This window comes from Melanostigma gelatinosum (assembly GCF_949748355.1).
Source record: "Melanostigma gelatinosum genome assembly, chromosome: 12".
NCBI lineage: Eukaryota > Metazoa > Chordata > Actinopteri > Perciformes > Zoarcidae > Melanostigma > Melanostigma gelatinosum.
This window is the reverse complement of record NC_136645.1, coordinates 18248654-18270774: the sequence shown is the minus strand read 5'-3', so window position 1 is coordinate 18270774 and position 22121 is coordinate 18248654. Positions and strand designations below refer to the sequence as shown.

The window sequence follows — 22121 nt, the reverse complement described above, 5'->3', positions numbered from 1 at the left end:
GGCGCTAAATCAGCAGGTACTTTTCATGTATTCTGGGAGAGTCAGAAAGTGGGCAGATTTTAGGGGGTTTAGTACCGAAGACGTGTGTTGCACAGTAACGTCAGTAAAATGACACAGGAAGCTTTTCAACAGAGCGACTGATAACATGTTCATATTTAAAGAGCGTTAATCCAAACATCTGTTACGTTATGATATAAAACAGAGGCCCATGATTTTTATTTCTTTTGATAATCTGTGAGGGCTCGAGCTGGTAGGCATGAGGAGTCTCAGGTAGGTTTTCAAAAGGAAATGGATTTATTGACTCTAAAATTAAACAACATATCAAAAGAATTTGCAATTAATTCCAGGACCCAAAAAGAGGTCAAGTAAACAGAACTTTATTCAGGTCAAGTCAATTTTATTTGTATAGCCCAATATCACAAATCACGCATTTGCCTCAGAGGTCTTTACAATCTGTACAGAGTTAACTACAGAGTTAAAAGGTCATTTTATTTACCAATTTCCACAACAGGTACAACAGGATGACTTGAATACTGTTAGCAAGGACATTTGTAACAGTCATTTTTAGGATTTATCTGATAACCCATTAGCAAGATAAAACTTACAATCACAATCGTCTTTATTGGCCAAATATGTTGACACACGTGAAACCGTTCTGAAAACCATAAACAGCATACAATTCATGAAGTGATTAAAATTGTAACAAAAAGAAGAACAAAAGATTTTCTTTGCATATCTTGCTACGTATATTTTTTGGGCTGTAATGTGACACCGCTTTAATACATTTGGTGATTTCCCACATGGAAAAAAATGTCAAATCCAGACACAGAAGGCACATGATCAGTTAAAAACAAAAGCTAGACGGATGTGAATGAATGTAAAAGTAAGTTTTTCATGATAAAAATAATGAATTCATGTTTCGTCCGCTGATTATGAATCTCATAAAATGAGGTCCCCTTTTTAAGTTGCTCCTTACTTCGACCTCATGCCTGCATGTTCAAGTGTTGAGCTAAACACAGGACATACAGTAGGTGTGTGAGAGAATGCCAACTCATCAAATACCAACGCTTAATCAGTCGCTCGAAGCTTCATACCATGACGCTCTAGGCGCCTCTTAAGTGTCAGATTTGGACGAGGCAGAGACAAATCACTTTTCACGCAGTAGAGTCTCTTCAGAATAAACATTTGTCTTCACAGGAAGTTAGGTTCATGCAACAAAACTACATAAGTTCATGAAATGAGCATGTTTGACGTTAACTGGACTGACTAAAGACGAAATGTCAACATTTAGGTTTTCACGAACGGCGTTCTCCTGGACCTTGTGAAGCGCTTCGTTCTGATCTCATCTTAAAGCGCAATATAAGTGCAGTACGATAACCATTTACCCACAAATATTAATAACAGGAGATGAAATCATTTCATAAAACCCCAGACACCAGAACAGAGAGATTTCCATACACTCCTAAGTGATCACAATTCCTTGTGATAATCAGACAGTTGCATGTTCCTGTGGCATCTTTGCACACTTCTCCAGCTCTGCCTTCACTTTACTTGCCTCCGGTCGTTCTTCTGGCTTCTCCCGCAGCATTGACTTAATGATTTGCACCTGCAAAAAAAAAAGATTCTCCTGATATCTTTGTACCAATAATAATAAATGCTGTCATCCTACAATATTGCTGAAGAAAAGTGATGTTTTCTCAAATCACTGTCATATGTACTGCTTTATATTTGACAGCAGCAGTGCTGTTTTGACTCCTCGGCCGTTGTCTGTCTCATGTGGCAAGTCAGTCATTAAGGATAATAAGAACATTGTAATCTACCTCTTGGGGAAAAGTCCGTAAAAACTCTATGGGGAGCTTCTGGCGTCTGGCATCCTTCAAAACCTGGTATTCATGAAGTGATAAGAGGATAAAAGATAATGTTAGTTAGCCTGGAACATACGAATCATTCAAATTATAGTCCGTTGAATGTTACAAATAAATACAAGAAAAACTATAAATGGCAGATTAAAAGATGAACAGTAAAGATCCATCGTATCTGCTTTCTACAGTGCAGTGTGTTTGCTACACACTACATACTGAAAATAAATCAACGACTGGTGTAAACCTAGCCTATAGACATAGGCCTACATAATATGGTCCATTTCCAAACTTTAATACTAACACACAATGTTAACGCTCTGTTTATGAAAGACTCACATCTCCTCTTTCGTGGCCAGAAGAGACTTTCCAGAAGAGTTCCAAGTAGATCAACCCCAAAGCAAATATGTCCACTTTACGGTCATAGTTCCTCTTACACTTTGTGATAGAAGGAAAACACAGTGTTGACAAAAGGCACTTCAGCTGTTCAATGTTATCATTTCATTATGCATCATGAAAGATTAACTCGTTATGCTCACGAGGCAAATTACGTTTCTGCTTTCAGCCCAGTTTTAACTGCTTAAATTCGAACTTGAATTTTAAAATGTTATAAATGGCATAGAATGTAGGTGTGTGGGTGTGTGGGTGTGAAGCCCCAGTCCTCTGTAGATCCATATCGAGCTGCATTCTAAGCCCGCCCACATATTCCATTTCACCGGGACTTTAAAGCAATAATACAACAGAATTCAAAGTGAAAGACCATCTCACTTGTTCAGGAGCCATGTAAGATCTGGTTCCACGGTCCTCTGTTCTGTCAATCAAAGCATCGTCGTCATCGTCATCATCTCGGGTGACCAGACCAAAGTCCCCAATCTTCACTTCTCCACCCAGACCAAACAGGATGTTATCAGGCTTACCAATGAAAAGAAAAAAACACAAATTTAAACAAATAAAAGACAACAAATAAAAAAAGTACCTCTGTTTGAAACCAGATATTATCCTCTCAACAGTTTAAAAAAAATTCTAGTTACATTTTCTGTTTGATCCTTCATCTTTCACCCATCCTAGACCTTATTCCTTATTCTTGCTAATTCTTATTTGTTCATTTTATAATTATTCATTTGAATGTATGTTCCGGGATTTCAAAACCTGATGGTCTAAATTCTGTTGAAAGTTTCCTCCATCCCACCAGGAATAATAATCAGACGGCGGAATTAAAAGATGACCAGACCTTCAACATAATGAGTATAGAAATAATAAATAGACGTCACAAACATTTACAAGGCAGAAACATATTAATTAAGCAAATTGTTATTGGTTTAACTTCAACTTCCTGCCTGAATGAAAGACCACATCAATGAAAGCCACCACCCATCTGACTCTGTAGCAGTGAACACCAGAACAATAAACCGGTTCTATGTTATCCGCCTCTGACCAGTTTCACTACCGTCTTGCACCAGGATCAGTCTCAGGGTGCTGGCTGGGCCTCGTAGAGGTAAACTGGACGACATATTAAATGCTTATACACCTAAAGTTACATACAGGTAGCGTCTATATCGACTTAAACATACATAACTGGGTATTTTGCTCACTGTGAACACTGCAGAGTCTGGTCTCACCTTTAGGTCCCTGTGGACGTGCTTCTTGGAGTGAATATATTCGACTCCACAGACGAGTTGCTGAGCAATGTTGAGACCTTCTTCTCGTCTCTTGGAGTCTTGCAGAGACTCATTGTTCTTCTCAGCAATCCAATCTTTAAGTGTTCTGGTGTCGCATAACTCCAACTGAATATAGAGGTACTTAGCCGATGGGTTATCTGCAGACCTACAAAAGAAAGGAGAAAAAAAAATGTAATTACGCTCTTTCAAAGTGGCAACAGATTTGGCAACACATTTTTATGAAGTAAATGTTGATCGCATAATGTAATGGCTGTAGAAAAATGACACCATCCGCATTTAGATTGGTTCCCTATAAGCCTCGCTTTCACGATTCAATTCTGTCTGCCACCGGGTACGAGCTACAGGGAAACTCCACCCGTCAAAACAAAAACAATTCCATTGACGGAAGATGAAAAAGAGGCGAAGAAGTAAAAGAAAAAACTGAGATAAAACAAGAGCGAACCTTGGACGGGCATTCGCTCAGCGGAGGGAGCTTCAGGACTTGAGAGGGTAACAAATTCAGTTGGCGTTCTTTCTACTAGACCAGTAAGTAACAAAACCTGCCTACTTGTTTATCCTACCGAGTGTTTTCCTCTGTCTTTATTATAGTCCCGTGTTGTTGGTAGCTGCTCGGCCCCGAGGAAGACGGAAGGCAATACGGTTTTCTTTGCACCAATAATACCACTTGGAAATGCCAGGGAGGGAAAAGTGGTCTGTTTCCATTTTAGCTTGAAATAAAAAGGTAAGACGAAAGGTAAGTGCATGGGACTCACTGGTAACCAGTCGAACTGTCAGCTGAACTGTTCGTTGATTCAGAATTCCCCTGGTATTCTGAATCCTCCATCCAAGATGTGTAGTACCTGACGATATTCTGGTGGAGGAGGTCTGATAATGTCCCCACCTCCCGAAGAGCTTTCCTGATCCAAAAGAGAATAGAAAAAAATAATCATTAACAAAGTACTTAGCAGGAATAAAATACTACTAAATACGACTGTATACTTACTCTTCACAGCAGACAACCTTCACAGCATAAAACCTCCCCACCAGTTTGTCTCCTGCTTTGTAAACACGACCAAAGGATCCACTGCCAAGACACTCCATGGGAACAAAGTCTGACGTAAACCTGTTGAGATTAACGCTATTCTTAGGCAAAACGTAGAGATGTCTTATTGATTGAACATCAATTATTGTGAGAGAAGTTTAATTCATATCAGAATATAAAACGCATGCTACAGTGCAAATTAATGTTGTTTTTCATACCTCGACTGGATGGATGTTTCATTCTGACGTTTTCCCATATTCTGGTCTTTGACAGCATCCTCAGAGAATAAAAGTATAAATGGATTTAAAATTTTGAACCCGCTCTGATTATTAAGTTGTATACTTTTTAAGAACTAGGACATACAACGTGTCCTTTGTTACATCAAAACAGCCAAGAAACATGTCGTCTTCATAGGTGGGGTGAGATCACAAGTAGTTGGTATTGCATTTACAGAAATTGGATTTTTCTATTTCCTGTCACAGCTTTTAAGATGAGATGTGATATAAAGTGCAGACCTGTTCCCTGGAGGAGTTTGATGAATCTGTGAATTTTGCTGAGCCACTTGTACCCGTTGATGTGCTTTGTGACGATGCAAGAGACTCCCTAGGAGAAGATAATAAGAGGCATGAGTACAGCTTTCTACAAACTGCCTGACTTCTAATAGTAGGGTCCATAAGTGCCTTACAGTGAAGTTGGTGTTGACAAGCTGGTTGAGGCATCATCTTCAGAATCAGCTGACCTTAAAGGAATCTACAATTCACAAAAAGATGTTATAATGTAGCATGTTCCAAATGACTTACTGTCCTGTAGACCTGAAACATGTCAAATAATCTCAATTATTTTATGTAATTTTTCACCTTAGTCAAACTATTTTCATTTTTTATCTGGTTATACTACAGCTATGGACACAAACTAAACGTGCTTGCACTTACAAGGCTGCTACTAGTGTGCAACAGTCAACTAGTGCAGTGGTTCTCAACTGGTCTGGCTGCGGGACCCACCATCACCTCTGGAATGCTCTGCCTGCAACTCCGCGCCTCGCAGATACTGTGGATACTTTTAAAAGCCAGCTCAAAACCCACCTGTTTAGGCTGGCGTTTGTGTAAAAGTAAAGCCATGTCCTAGACCTGCTCTTAAAATATGTTTTACATTTTTATGTTATTTCTTATTATTTTTAATTTTATTTTTTAATTTTATCTGTGTAGATAATTTATTGACCCATGGGTCACATTGTGTTTTTTATGCTTTTAAATGTCTGCTCTGTTAAGCACTTTGTGATACTACTGTCTGTGAAAAGCGCTATATAAATAAAATTCATTCATTCATTCATTCATTAATTAATGACAAGCCGCGACCCAAATTTTCAACTTCTCCAATTAATTTAATGAAAAGATGGTGACTGGATGGATGTTTCATTCTGACCATTTCCTGTATTCTGGTTTTTGACAGCATCCTTAGATATAAAATGTTGACTCTTAAAGAAGTAGAACAAACAACGTGTTGTCTGCTACGTTAAATGAACCAAGTTGCATCGTCTTTTGGAGCGATTCCCTCCTAACTTGCAGCTCTCTATTTTCCTTGATTAGACAAACGAAACGTTCTTGCTCTTATAATACTACTATTATTTTGTCGTCCCTTTCCACATACAGAGAAAGTAGAATATGAGAGGATGGATTTAAGATTGAATGTGTACGATTGAGATATAAAGTGCACACCTGATCCTTGGAAGAGTTGGATGAATCTCTGAATATTTCTGAGCCACCTGTTCCAGTTGGCGTGCTTTGTGATGATGAATTATTGGACTCCCTTGAGGAATACAATGTGAGACATGAGCCTTCTCTGTATTTAACTCCATGGCTTGCTCCTAATGATAATAAGTGACTTACAGGGCAGTTAACAGAGGTGGTCCACCATCCTCGGTTGATCTGACGGACACCTGCAACGCACAGAAAAGGTCATCAGCACAGAATAAAAGGCCATTTCCTGGAGCTAAAATGTAGAAGTGCAATGAAAAAACATACAGTCTTGCTTGAGTGTTTTATGGGAAAAGCTTTCAAAATAAAAGCACGTAGGTTGTGGTAAATATGGTCTGTGAGAAGAACATTTAGATCTCGACTGCGATAAAACTTCTACTTTTCCAAACTATCCTAATCTGCCAATTTATTAGGTGCAACATGGAACTGGTGTATTAGTTTTAGGAAGGTGTTTGTAATAAACTGGCAACTGCATGTATATTTTAATGATTTAAAGAAGTACAAAACATGGAATACCTTGCTGTCCCAGTCTGTCTGTTCTTGGAGAGCAGACCAGGCCAGCTGAGCTGCTTTTTGTTTGGCTTCCTTGGCAGTCTTACCCTCACCCACAGGGTAGTTCTCATTGTCGATTATTAATTTGTAGAAAAATCTGTGTTGTGTTTTGAAAAAGAGTAAATTATTTCAATTATTGTGTCAACATTTTAATATTGTTGAAAGCTGAAAATAAATCAGGAGTTAGAACAGAGTGTCTGTGGTGTCTATTTAGAGAACAGAGGTTCAGGTTCATACTTACTGAGGGTCATGAGCTGGACCACATTTCTGCACTTCAACGTATGAACGGCAGCGGCTTGTTTTCTGACAGTATTTGTTCACCATTCCAATGAAATTTGTCTCTGTACAGCTGTTGTCCTGAACGTTCACACTGAGGCGTCTTGCCTCATTACTGTAACAAACAAGTAATATTTTACACTGAAGTCATGAAAATTAAACTGCCATTGTGTTTTACTCACCAGATACCCAAAACCTCCTCTTGTTGAGCTGATGTAGGGTTGTCTATAGCAGTCTTGAAAATAAAAAAGTACAATTTTTATGGAACACTAAAATTCACTAAAATTTTGGAACACTAAAATTCAACATGCAACAGTCAATAAAGAGGTATAATAATCTTACAGAGTCTATTGTTCCCTCCAGCAGGACACTCAGGGCGTTTGCAGCTGCATTCCGTTTGGCTTCCTTCTTGTTCTTCCCCACACCATCAGGATACGCCTTACCACCCACCACTGCTCTCATGGTAAATCTGAGAATAAATTACGAAACTTTGAAGGTAACACCAGAATGTGGTGAGAGGTTGCATCACAAAGAGTTGAATCTGGAGGCGAGGTTGATAACTTGAGGTAGTGTTGGACTGTACGCAGCCTGTCAACTAGTGTCGAAATGCTCGTAAAGAGTTATTCATTTTATTACATGAGAACAACACTGTGATACATTACCATTATATTAGCAGCACTAGACATGGTTAGTATTTGTAATATTTCACTACTGGTGTCAACACAATACCTGAGTTGGGTGTCTATTCCAAAACAATTATTTTTCAATATCTAACCCGATGCTGCAGACAGAGATCAGTAAATACTTACTTATAAATAAATACTTATAAATATTATGTTGAACACCCCTGCATCTATTAGTCTTTATTATAGCAATGTTACACTCAACATGTTCCTATTGCTTTTTTCGAATATATGCAGAAAACAATACATAATATCCAACTCAACTGTGAAGATATACACTGTTTATTTAATGTTACACCTACTGTATGTGTTCTTTTAACGTATAACAGCTGACAAACATAAATAAAGTGCCTTACGCATACCTGAGGAGGACAACGATTGGCTTAAACACCTATTTCCTATTTGTAAAGCAAAAAACAGGAGAACCCCCTGTCCTCCCATTCAATAGCATGTTCTATTTAAGTCCCACATCTCTTCAAATCCGACTATATTCATGACTTTTCGTGTCGTAAATCGCAGCAGAGAATGTGTTCAACTCACGTTTTAATGTGATCCGGGCCAACAGCCCGAACGTCCTCATACGTCAGCTCTAAGCGCTTTCTCTGTGTGTACTCGTTGAGTTTAGCTACGTCCATTATACATAACTCAACCGGCACAACGTCCCCTCACAGCACAGCAAAGAATAAACCTCACAATACGAACTAACGATGTCTCTTCTTCGTTTTTATCTCAGCTCTACTTCCACGTACAGCGGGCTGTTGTAATGCAGCCTCACCCTCAGTAAGTTTCGTTTTCTCCGTAAACGTCACACAACATGGCACCCTCACGTGGCGTCTGAAATATCAAAACTGTGTGGATGGGAAATTAAAACCATACATTGTAATACTGGCCTAATACTAATACTAATATTGTAATTGTAGCCTTTAGTCAAAGTGAGGCGTTTGTTTTGGTAGCGGGAAGCTGTTAATGTTCTCTGTCAATAATAGTTTTGACAGATATCTATTTTAAAGGTACAGTGTGTAGCAATTAGGGGGATTGGCAGAAATGGAATATAACAAGTATAATTTCTTTAATCACCTGGAAATAAGAATCGTTGTGTTTATGTTACCTTAGAATGAGCCATTTATATCTTCTTACGATTGTATTGAAGGCACTGATCAAAAGTCATGGCCCTCACAGTGCTGCCTGCTTTGTCCAGATGAGAGTATTGTTCTGTTCAGGTACCTTCAGATGTTCTGGTTCCCTTCAAATGTGATCAAACTCATTCCAGACTACATCCTTTGCACTTTGGTTGTGTAATGTGAATTGTGAATTTTGGCTTGTCAACTTTCAACTCCTTTAATACTAATGAACTAATCTTGATTTTACGTAGCGGTTGGCAACCAGTGTTTTAGGTGCATTACTGCCTCATGCAACCATTAAACCTGTCTGTGGAATACAATTACAGAAACTCAGCTGCTTAATTAAAACACTTCCCATGTTCATTATGTCTTTCTATTGAAATGTTGAATTCCAGCATTCCTGTTTCATAAATTGCATCTACAGCAGTCTATGATAGAATAAACAATGCTTTGTTATTATCTTACTTTGTTTTATTTCCAGACCTCATGAGTTCCAGAAAGGACACAAGGCATTGACTGCCAGTTCAACCACTGTTGGACTTGATATTATAATTACTTAGAAGAACTATCAACAATCCACCAGAAGTATTTTTAAATGGCTGATAATTTAAGTATTAATACTACTAAAACTCTCTCCACATCTTTGCTGCTGTTGTGTGCAGTCATCATCTTGCTCGTTGACAAACTTCAAACAAACACTTTTTCTAATTCATCATCAAACACTGTTTTAACATGCATGTGATCAAATCATTAAAGGCACTGTCACACATGCACGTAATAAACATTTGCCTCCTGTTCACTTTCATTCTGTGAGCAAAGGGGCGATAAAAACATTTGCTTCCAGTGGTGAAGCAAATTCTCATCTTTACATTTTCATGCAGTTCAACTTTGGTGAACTTTCCGTCCACCCGGCCGCAATTTGCAATGACACAACGTAACAAAACGCAGAGGGAGTACAGGAAAAGTTAGAAAAAGCTCAATATAATTTTATCACATTTATATCATGAATGCTGGAATGTGCATGAATACAAGTTCTATTTTAGCCAAAGGGCTATTTTTTCCAATATTTCTTAGCTGTGCCATTTTCATACTGTCATTGGCTGACATAATGTCATATGATACTGTCGAGCACAATGTTGTAACGGCATAATGAAAGTCTTTTGTTCATGTGATTACGTTTTACTGTAATGCTGTGTTTTTATTGGCTAAATAAAAAATGTGCATACATTGGCTTAGGAAAGATACATCAAAAGGAAGATAACATCAAAACCATATTGTAAACCTTTAATCCTGACGCAACAGGTGCAGCAGCCACTCACAACATATAAAATAACTAATTCATCAATATACCCCTGAATTCTGTCCAACGATATTGTTGAAATGTAATAAAATATGGTCAATATTTCCATTATTTCCCAATTTTGTTTTTGTTATAAAAATGAATGCAAAACCCCAACAAACAATCCAAAAAGAGGGCCCCACCTTGAGAAATAAGATGCCCGTCCAAAGTTTTCTGCCTGGTGACCGTACTGTCTATACTGTATGTATAGTATAGTATGTGTGTATATATGTACATTTAGTGTACAGATATCTGACCATTTTATCGAGGATAACCCTTATTAACATACACACTCTAAAACAAAGGCTGTAATGTGACATCATGTGACATTACTTTTAATTCATCAACCGTTTTCAGCATTGAATAAAATGTCAACTGCGGACACAGAAATTACCGGCACATGATTATTGAGAACCAATAGTTATTTGCTAAAATCACAATAAACTTAATTTCATGATTCATTCCCTGATTATTAAAACCCATACAACTAGGACCGCTTTCCAGTTTCATCAATAATTGAATGGTTAATCATTTGAGCTTCTGTCTTGAAGTTGACGTGTCCTTGAGCCTCACACACACGACTGTTCCACGGTCGTGTGTTTGAGGGAGTGAACGTGAGGCCTTGTGAAGTGCTTTGTACTGATCTCAGCTATACAAGTACAGTACGTGAACCATGTCCCTCCAAAATCATATTGGTAACATTCGACATTATAACAGATACATTTCCATATGCTGCTAAAGACTTATCACAAGTCCTTGTGATAATCAGACAGTTGCATCTTCCTGATGCATATTTTGTGTGTTTAATGTCTGAGCACACATCTCCATTTCTGCCTTCAGTTGAGTTGCTTCGGGTCGGTCTTCAGGCTTCTCATTCAGCATTGACTCAATGATTTGGTTCTGAAAAAATAACAAAAACAACTGCTACTGAGATATTTCTCCAACAATCATAGAAAATGTGATATTGTTGAAGCTCCACTTCACAGGATATCCAATATATGCACCTTTGACACACTCAAAACACTGTTTGATATTTGACATTATTCACATACAGACGGCAGCAGCCCTGTTTTGACTCTAATCCTTTGAGGCGTTATTGAGATGATTGAGATGGTTCATTACGGATTAATCTGCTGACTATTTTCTCCATCAATTAACTGTTTGTTTGGTTTGTAAAAATTCTGAAAATATTTTCATATGTTTGTTGTGCAAAAATCTGAATTTGTAAACTAACTAACTTAAGCTGTGTAATAATTGTACAATATTTCCCTCTGAAATATTGAAGTATGAAGTGTCATGAGAAGAAAATACTCAAGTGAAGTAGTTCTTCCGATTTGTACTGTTAAAGTAAAGTAGTTCAGTAAAGATACTTGGTTACATTCCACCACTGTCTGTTGGTGGCCTTTATGAATAACGGGCACCCTGATGCTCATTGTCCATGGTAATCTACCTCTTGGGGAAAGGTCAGTCCAAACTCTTCAGGGAGCTTCTGACTTCTGGCATCATCCCAAACCTGGTATTCATAAGGTGATAAAAGAACAAGTTAGCCACACATTTAAAAATACTTAAATTGTGCTCTGTTGAATGTTAAAACTATGTACAAGAAAAATTACACAAGACAGATTAATAATAGATGAACAATGAAGTTCCAACGTGTCTGTGATCTACAGTACACTGATTTTGCTACACACCAAACTGAAAATAAATCAACAAGTGGTGTATACCGACAGAAGCTGGTTTTCTATTTGTAAAGACTCACCACTACTCTTTCGTGGCCAGTAGAGAATTTCCAAAGGATTTCAAAGTAGATCAACCCCAGAGCAAATATGTCCACTTTACGGCCATAGTCCTTCCCCCTCTTTTGTGACAGAATAAAAACACAGTATTGACAATAGGTACTTCAGCAGCTTCATGTTATCCTAATCATTATTAAATATTAACTAGTTATGCTCATTAACTAAAATAAGCTTCAGCTTTCAGCTGAATGATGGTCTATTGGCATAAAAGTTGTAACACATTTGCTATAAACATTTTGATTTTACAGCTCTCACTGCCAAAAGTAAAGATAGGTGAGGTTCAGATAGGTGAGATTCAGGAAATTCAGGAGCATTGTTAAGTGTGGTAGGCATACAGGTAGTCTACCTAATTAAGCCCATTAGAAGAATGCATTTGTCAACACAATCATTTAGAAGAAGTTATTGTCAGTATAGACCATCTCACTTGTTCAGGAGCCATGTACGTTTTGGTTCCTCTTTGCTCTGATCTCTCCATCAAAGCATCGTCATCATCAGCATCTCTGGTGACCAAACCAAAGTCTCCAATCTTCACTTCTCCATCCAGTCCAAAGAAGATGTTTTCAGGCTTATCATTGAAATGAAAAAACACAAATTGAAACAAATAAAAATCTAGCTCCTCACACGATGGGCAGTCAACACCTGAACTAGTGAATGGATTTAAACTCGGTACCTGAGTTTGAAACCAGCATTAATCTAAACAGGCAGCGTGTGTGGCTTTTATTGGGTCAATAATTGGTGGAATGATCAACAAACAGCCTTGTTTATCTCGTTGACTATTTCTAGGAACAAAAATATCTAATAATGTGACATTAATCTATTGTGGTATTTGTTCATTTTATTATGATTGTGTTAAATCTAATGTAATGCCATCCATTTACAAGTAGTATGATCAAGGGTTTTATAACCAGATGTTGAAAGCTTCCTCCATCCTACCAAGAATACTAGTCTGGTGGAGAATTGTTGAATATTGGCTTTAAAAAATGAACAGACTTTAACATAAGTCGAGAAATAATTAATAGATATTTCACACAATGAATTTATGTTCACAAACATTTACGAGGCATAAAAACAACATCACAACTATACAGCCAGCTCATAATATTCTGCTGTTTTGCTCAGTTCTCTTTGCTACATACTAACTCCATTCCAGATCAATCCAGTTTCTTGGATAATGTCACCTACAGAACTGTTTCAGTCCTCCTGGAAACGCATCTTAACTACCTGTTATTCTGGGTGTTCCACATATTGACTGGTTCACGGGAGCCATCTTGCAATAGAGCCGTCATTGTCATGCTGTCTAAAATCTGCTTTGCCCCCCACTCCTAGTCTTTTCCCTCCAGAGTTCCTGGAACTCACTGGATCCTCCTCATCTTTTTTTCTTAAATTTTTCGTTATGGAGGAGGACAAGAACCTTGGCCCTTCACCTAGGCCATGGGTCGCCAACCTTTACTCTCCAAAGAGCCATTTTGCCCTATTTTCCACCAAATAAAATTTGTCTGGAGCCGCAAAAGCTATTTGATATCACAGCTTATAAAGTTGTATATATAGCTATATTATACATACAAAAACTATAGTTTGTCGTATTTATGAAAATATAGAACAAGAATAAAGACAATTCTTGACATTTTATTGCAATTGTACGTGTTATAACAATATCAAACTCTTATGAAGAGGAGAGTTTGCTGCAGCAGCTGAGAATTTGCTCTTTTTCACTCATCTCCAGCGTGACACTTTTCAACAAATGCTGTGTGTTTGTTCTGGAAGCATACAGGTAAGTCAGCATCGTTGGCAGTGAAAGCAAATTAATACGTCCACGCAGAATTAAACTCTCTATTTTCCTCCATGACTTTTCTTTTTTTGGATTTATCCATTGGTAGTTTACTGAGGGCGGGGGTCTGAAAATCAGGGAAGAGGATTTAACTGCCTGTGGGAATAATTAACATATAAGATTTTGTTCATTCTTGCTTATAAATTATTTTCTCGTTTCACGTTTCTCTTTTTGGAGAACGTCATGTGAGATAACTTCTTCGATTAGCTCAATTTCCCTGCTCTTCTATTTATTTCCTCGTCTTAGCCCCGTGTGCCACGGTGTGTGTAAACCTCGCTCGAGTCAGGAAACTTGTCAGAATACTCATATTTGATTGGCTGAGCTGCATCATGTGATGTGATTTGCAAAGCATTGGTCGGTGTGTTTCCTGCACCGCTGAACAAGTGCCGTAACAGCTGAATAAGAAGCGCCGGTTAAAGTATAAACTCAGTGCCTAATATGTATAATTCCGAATTATCTGTCGGGTGTAGGTCCTGGGTCCGAATCCGGTCCACCAGTTGGGGACATCTGATGTAGGCTCAGGGAGCCGCAACAGAGGGGCTGAAGAGCCGCATGCGGCTAGCGAGCCACAGGTTGCGGACCCCTGACCTAGGCCCAGCCCTGCTGAAGATCAGGTGCCACCTCCCACTCATCTTTATAGCCTTTGAACTCTTGCATGGGGCCATCATCTTTTCCCAACTAGATCTTGGATATGCATATCATCTGATATGGATTATGGAGGAGGACAAGTGGAAGACAGTTTTCAACATCCCTAGTTCACATTTCAAGTACTTTGTCATGCCATACCAATGACCCTGCTGTTTTCTAGGTATTGGTCAATGATGTTCTCCAGGACCTGATTAATATCTGTGTTTTGTATATCTAAGTGGCATTCTCCTCTTATCAAGATCCAAGCAGGATCAGTTCTGGAGAACCAACTTTTCTTCAAGGCGAAGAAATGTGAGTTTCATGTCTTGAAGGTGTCATTCCTGGCATTCATCGTCAATAGGCGTAACATCCAGATGAATCCGCCAAGGTCAAGGCCGTCTTGGACTGGCCCACTCCATCCTCTTGCAAGGAGCTGCACTGCTTCCTGGGGTTTGCCAGATTTGACCAACGCTTCATCGGGAACTGCAGCTCTGTGGCACTGTCCTTACCCACCAGAACTCCCCTGTCTACACCTGGATGTAGGCCTTTCCACTGTCCTCCAAACCTCCGATCGCTACTAGAGGAGCACCAATCACCGCTACATTATTGCCCCCAACTACACCTCTGGCTAGAGGGTCTGTCTTCTTCTGTCATGAAGGCTGTCCATACACAACTTTCCTGTCAGGAGAGAATCCAGAAATTTGGCTCGTTGGTTCATGGGTCCGTTTCCAATCCCCAAATTCATCAACCCAGCATCTGTCTGCCTCTCCCGGTGTCACGGGAGTTCACAGATAGGACCCAAACGCAAGACCACAGGAGACAGAAGTGAATGTTAAACAGGTTTTATTTATAGACAGGTGGGTGCAGGTGTGGAGCCCGTGGTCCGACACCCGAGTGGCAGATCGACAGTGTGATGTCCCGTGGCTCGACACTGGAGAGTTGACAGATCGATGGTGTGAGTCCCGTGGCTCGACACTGGAGGGCTGGTGAGTTGACGGCGTGAAGTCCCGTGGCTCGATACTGGAGTCGACAGAGTGTAATCCGTAGACCACAACGAGAGCAGAGCGGCGGAGCGCATCCACAAACACAAGGAGGGCAGAGCCGTGGAGTGTAATCCACAGGGTTTCAGCGGGTTGAAGACGGTACAACCTGACACTCCCAGACTGCAGGACCAGAGTTTATATAGTGGCAGGCTACTCATTAAGGGGCCCTGAGTCTGGTGTGTCAGGCTGCAGGAGGTGATCAGCTTGAGTGTCCTCAGCCGTGCACGATTAAGGGTGCGGCCCTGGGAGGTGTCTGAAGGCAGAGGACAAACAGAGCACATGGCACACCACAACAGACAGGGGAATCCTGGATCCTGACACCCGGTCCATTCTACCTTCCATGATTGTCTGCTCCCTGCTTGCTTTTTGTAAAAAATAACCTGTTTGTCTGTTTATGTTTCTGAGTTCATACTTTCCATTCTACTAACCTATGACACCATATGGGTTGACTTCTACTTCCTGAAGGGAAGATATTGTCAATGAAAACCACTTGCCTATACCTGTCTCCACATCAGTACTGTGCTATAATGGCACATAATTATTTAAGAAATAATGTTGTTCACAACCACAGAAGTCTATGATGTACTGAACTGTATACTGGACTTCAAACAGCAGGCGAGCAGCAGCAGCAGCATAATTCCACCAACTTGGGGCTTGTTGGGGCAGGATCCAGCCTAATACTTAGAATAACCATGTGTTCATTGGTAAATAGTGGTGAGTTGCAAATGTGTAGTATGTGGCGCTGCTACTCTGTATGAGCAAACACCAGAACAATATACTACTGGTTCTATGTTATCTGCCATCTGACCAGTGTCACTTCTGTCTTACACCAGGATCAGTCTCAGGGTGCTGGCTGAGCCTCGTAGAGGTAAACGGGACGACATATTAAATGCTGTTACACCTAAAGTTACATACAGGTAGCGTCTATATCAGCTTTGCCTCAGCCAAACACTGCAAAGTCTGGTCTCACCTTAAGGTCCCTGTGGATGTGCTTCTTGGAGTGAATATATTCGACTCCACTGACTATCTGCTGAGCAATGCTGAGACCTTCTTCTCTTCTGTTGGAGTCTTGCAGAGACTCAGTGTTCTTCTCAGCAATCCAAGCTTTTAGTGTTCTGGTGTCACATAACTCCATCTGAATATAGAAGTACTTTGCCGATAAATTACTTGAAGTCCTAGAAAAGAAAGAAGAGAAGATTGATTGTATTACTCACCTTTAACTTGAAACAAAAATGTTAAGACCAAAGGTAAGTGCATGGGACTCACTGGGAAGAGCTGTAACTGTCAGCTGAACTGTTCGTTGATTCAGAATTCCCCTGGTATCCTGAGTCCTCCAGCCAAAATGTGTAGTATCTGACGATGTTACAGTGGAGGAGGTCTGATAATGTCCCCATTTCTCGAAGAGATTTCCTGATCCAAAAGAGAACAAGAGGATGAATCAGCAAACAAAGTACTTACGGCACAATGCACACTGGAACCTTCTGACTTTATATACTTACTCTTCACAGCAGACAACCTTCACAGCATAATACTTGTCCAGCAATTTATGTCTTGCTTTGTAAACACGACCAAAGGCTCCTCTGCCAAGACACTCCATGGGATCAAACTCTGACGTAAACCTGTTGAGATTAACGCTATTTTTCGGCAAAACATAGAGATGTCTTCTTGATTGTATATCAATTATTGGGAGAGACGTTTAAGGTCATATCAGTATATAAAACACATGCTACAGTGCAAATTAATGTTGTTTTTCATACCTCGACTGGATGGATGGTTCATTCTGACGTTTTCCCATATTCTGGTCTTTGACAGCATCCTTAGAGAATAAATGTATTTAAAATTTTGAACCCGCTCTGATTATTAAGCAGTGGTGTATAAAGTACCCAAAAGCCATACTTGAGTAAAAGTAAAGATACCTTACTGGAAAATGACTCCAGTAAAAGTAAAAGTCACCTATTAGAATACTACTTGTGTAAAAGTCTTAAAGTATCTGATATTTATTGTACTTAAGTATCAAAAGTAATTTTCTGATATTAAATGTACTTAAGTATTGAAAGTAAAAGTACAAGTAAATGCTGTTAATAAAAAAGCAAAGGGTCAGAATTTAGAGAATTATGAAGTTTATTATTTTAAGTGCTGTGGCACCATGACCAAGGACATGGAGCTGTGTTGAACATGATTGGGTTGGCTGTGATCCATTCAGGAGCAACGATGTTCAACATAATATATTGTACATAAGTATACTTTTGCATCTACTATGAACTTATCATCATAATTCTCCGAAAAGCAATATGACACTATGAAGGAGTTGTAACAGTGCGTTTATAAGTCTGCTCATTAGACTAGAGGATGTAGAGGACCAATGCATAATATTATGTTCAGCAAAACATATCCACTTGATGCATCAGGTCAGTGTTTAGAGAAAGGACACCTGCCTTGTAAACTCCTATGGGCCTGATTTGAACACAATAGACAAAGGTTTTGCTCAAGCTAAATCTGCAATTGGGCGACTGCTACCATCATAACTCCATCTGATCATCCACAACATGACTCAAATATCAAAACATGATCAATACTAAAGCAGCACCGAAAGGAACAACACAGTCATTACTGGAAACTGAAAAATGTCCTGTTCATCTTCAAAAGACAATTCTAGAATGTAAAGAAGTTACATTGTATAGAATGATTCTATTGAAGTTATTCCTTTTTTAAATGTTTTAGACGAGTCACTACACTTTAAAAGAGTGATTATAGCTGACTTAACTTACAGACATGAGATTGATCTTCTCATGTCGTTCTTTATACAATGATATAAATTCATCCCCGTTTTATTGATATCTTACGAAAAGTTACTCCTCATTTTTCGCTCGTTTTTTCCTGCAAAAGTCCAGCAACATGAGTCTGTTTTCGCTTGTTACATGCATACTGTCTTTTCAAAATAAACTTCCATCTTCACAGGAAACAACTAAGGTTTAGGCGATGAAACTAATTAGTTAGGTTTAGGAAAAGATCGTGGTTTGCGTTAAAATATTTACGGAAGTCACGTCACAAATAAATCAACATTGGCTTCTCGTTTCACACACGGCACAAACTGCGGCCTCCTGAAGGAAACACCAGTGTTTGTTTGACCCATCCACCTCTCCTCATCCCACCCGTCCTGTGTGGAATGCTCCTCATGAACGCTCGCTAGCTTATAGCATATAGCATCCTGGGCATCACCGCGGCTTTGAGAGCACTTGTTTGCAATTGCGCATTAACGTGATTAACCAATGATTTAACTTGCAAGGGGTGAGTTCACAAGTACCGGTAGTTGGTATTGGATTTACAGAAATTTTATTTTTCTATTTACTATCACAGCTTTTAAGATGAGATGTGATATAAAGTGCAGACCTGTTCCCTGGAGGAGTTTGATGAATCTGTGAATTTTGCTGAGCCACTTGTACCCGTTGACGTGCTTTGTGACGATGCAAGAGACTCCCTAGGAGAAGATAATAAGAGGCATGAGTACAGCTTTCTACAAACTGCCTGACTTCTAATAGTAGGGTCCATAAGTGCCTTACAGTGAAGTTGGTGTTGACAAGCTGGTTGAGGCATCATCTTCAGAATCAGCTGACCTTAAAGGAATCTACAATTCACAAAAAGATGTTATAATGTAGCATGTTCCAAATGACTTACTGTCCTGTAGACCTGAAACATGTCAAATAATCTCAATTATTTTATGTCATTTTCACCTTAGTCAAACTATTTTCATTTTTCATCTGGTTATACTACAGCTATGGACACAAACTAAACGTGCTTGCACTTACAAGGCTGCTACTAGTGTGCAACAGTCAACTAGTGTACATATCATAACTGTAGATTTTTGCTTGACCTACTAAGTGAGAGAACAGACCTGAGCCTCAGAAGGGTTTGATGAATCAGTGAATGTATTTGAGCCTCCTCTGCCCATTGGCGTGCTTTCTGATGATGATTCATGGGACTTCCTAGGGAATACAATGAGAGACATGAGTACAGCTTTCTCATGATTTAACTCTGTTGTCTGCTCTTTTACTACTGACATTCAGTGCCTTACTGCGTAGTTAATCGTGCAGGCAACATAGGTGGAGCACCATCTTCTGACACTGCTGATCTGACAGACACCTAAAATGTAAAGAATATAGACATTATTTCATGTAAAATTTCACCTCAATGGAAGCTTTTTATTTAAAAGTCTTCAAAAGTATCTGCTAGGATCTGCTGCCACCTGTTAGTATTAGCAAGTACCACTAACTACAGCCTGGTGTTATCTTTTCTCAACATAATGGTAGAAAAACACCAAAACAAGAACAAAAAGAAGACAGTTGCCTGGAACAAAAAAAAGCATTTTGAAGGCTGTAGTTTGTGGTGCTGTTGAATTGTATTGTATGTGTTATACTGACAGGTGTTTCTAATATTTTGTCCTCCCCATTTACATCATGATAGGCTGAATTACAGAAACACCTTTCACACACACTTAGTATAATGCAATACAGTTCAATAGCAGCCTAAGCTACATCTTCAAAAATGATCATGACATTAAAGCAATACCTTTAATCTAAAACAGTTTCAATAAAACCTGTACATTATGGTCTTCGTGAAGGTAGGATTTGTGGCAGGACTGTTGTATTAGACTTTGTTAGTTTGTGTAATAAATTGGCAAGTGAGTGTATATTTCATGATATAAAGGGAGTATAAAAACATGAAATACCTTGCTGTCAAAGTCTGACTGTTCTTGGAGAGCAGACCAGGCTAGCCGAGCTGCATTCTGTTTGGCTTCCTTGATAGTCTTACCCTCACCCTCAGGGTAGTACTTTTTGTCTATCATTAATCTGTAGAAAAATCTGTGTTGTCTTTTACAAAAAGAGGAAATATTTCACATCATTATTATAACATTTTTAATATTGTTCACAACTGAATATCAATCAGGAGTTAGAACAGAGTGTCTGCAGTGTCTTCAGAGAACAGCGGTTCAGGTTCATACTTACTGACGGTCATGAACTGGACCACATCTCCTCTCTTCAATGTATGAATGGCAGCAGTTTGTTTTATCACAGTATTTGGCAACAAATCCAATGAAATCTGTCTCTCTTTTTCTCAGTTTGTCTTTGTAATCCTGCGAGTACAATAAAGTACAATATTAAAATGGCTGACACGGTGGACTGTGGCCTGCTGAGTATGTGACACCAAAGAACACAACAGGTTTTTAGGCCTATGATTGGTCTTTTACTTTTAAATACTAGTGGATTTACGCAGAGAGGAACAATAATCTTACCGTGTCCTGATGTTTGTTCTCCAACAAGCTTTCTAGGGCATTTTTAGCTGCATTTTGCTTGGCTTCCTTCTTGTTCTTGCCCACACCACTGGGATAGGCTTTACCATTTAGCACTACCCACTGGGTGTATCTGTGGGAACATTGTCACCTCTGTCATTAAGGCAAGTTGACTTGAAATGATGGTTGGTGAGGATGGTTGATGGTACATTAAATTACTGGTGCAGTATTAATCTGCACACTACAATATACAGGTAAGGTAATCATCCTTGCTGTAACCACCAGGATATTCACACACAGCCTCAGCCTGATTACATTCATGAGCTGAAATTGTAGCACAGTAACGATACATTTATTCAAAGAATGTACATTTAAGGTACTCAAGTATTTCCACTAATACAACTTCATACCTCTCTGCTATCACGTTTACCTGACCACCATTTACTTAACAAATGAAGATGTAAAAACATCACAGGACATAACTGATACAGTTAATATTAAACAACCTTGAGCCATAACGTCATTCATGGCACCCTACGGAAGAGACGGTCACTCTCATCGACTGACGTTACTGCATAATAATGTGCATAGGTACAACCCACAGTAGGTCTACAACCCACGAACATACATTTTATTTAACTCACGTTATTTCATGGGCATCACCAACCTCGCGTCCCTCAAAGTGCAGTTCAGAGCCTTTTTTCTGTTTCTGTTTGTATTTGTATAGTTCAGAGACATAGTCTCTAGTTTCCATCCTAAATAAAGTAGCAGCCATAATATCTGCTCAAAACACATACATAACACTTTGAAAACAAAGTACAGAGCTCACAATACTTCTCTCTAAGTAGTTCGTCCCGGAGTGTTGGGTATATCCGCGTTGTGCTTCAGCGGATGTTAAACTGTCTTGTGATTGGTTACCTGTACGTTTGATTTCCTCATTCACGTAACTTGACTTTATCTGAACAATACAAATTAAAAACTGAGCTCCGATTAACTTAATTTACACCTGCAAAATCTCAGAAATGTGACTCATTCGGCATTAGTTATCAATGACTAGTTATTGCTTCGTTATAGTTCGTTTAGGATTGATCTGATCTGTGCAGTGGTGTGCACACAACGTAGAGAGTTGAGGGGCAACTTTCTAGAAAGAGGCACCTCTGACATGTTGTTTGTTTGGTGTAAGGCAAGTATATCATGGTCATTGAATGCAACTGCACCACTTATCACTACAGCTCGTGTTAATGTTACAATAACTC

At 39.1% G+C, this 22121-nt stretch overlaps 1 protein-coding gene across 1 annotated transcript; it reads right to left on the bottom strand.

Moving 5' to 3' along the window:
- Positions 1 to 470: 470 nt before the first annotated feature.
- Positions 471 to 21689, bottom strand: LOC306786017 (uncharacterized protein). Its single transcript, XM_079280643.1, has 34 exons — positions 21510 to 21689; positions 20869 to 20998; positions 20582 to 20709; positions 20305 to 20446; positions 19651 to 19718; positions 19471 to 19561; positions 19139 to 19203; positions 18969 to 19056; positions 17336 to 17394; positions 17078 to 17197; positions 16845 to 16988; positions 16549 to 16753; positions 12505 to 12645; positions 12044 to 12142; positions 11735 to 11797; positions 11056 to 11184; positions 8652 to 8658; positions 8365 to 8488; positions 7484 to 7610; positions 7324 to 7376; positions 7107 to 7256; positions 6830 to 6962; positions 6446 to 6495; positions 6275 to 6365; positions 5245 to 5309; positions 5075 to 5162; positions 4778 to 4836; positions 4521 to 4640; positions 4291 to 4434; positions 3479 to 3683; positions 2628 to 2771; positions 2199 to 2297; positions 1821 to 1883; positions 471 to 1606 (listed from the first exon to the last, which is right to left on the bottom strand). Exons 1-34 carry the CDS (start codon positions 21638 to 21640, stop codon positions 1490 to 1492), a joined length of 3642 nt encoding a protein of 1213 aa, XP_079136769.1. The 5' UTR covers positions 21641 to 21689; the 3' UTR covers positions 471 to 1489.
- Positions 21690 to 22121: the final 432 nt, after the last annotated feature.

Bases quoted from the DNA above. Each gene is read 5' to 3' on its own strand.
- LOC306786017 (XM_079280643.1), bottom strand. From the start codon at position 21,640: ATGGCTGCTACTTTATTTAGGATGGAAACTAGAGACTATGTCTCTGAA. The intron at 6,366-6,445 runs GTAAGTCACTTA...GTATTCCTCAAG, and splicing joins CCACCTCTGTTAACTGCCCT to GGAGTCCAATAATTCATCAT. The intron at 2,298-2,627 runs GTGAGATGGTCT...TCTATCACAAAG, and splicing joins CTTACATGGCTCCTGAACAA to TGTAAGAGGAACTATGACCG.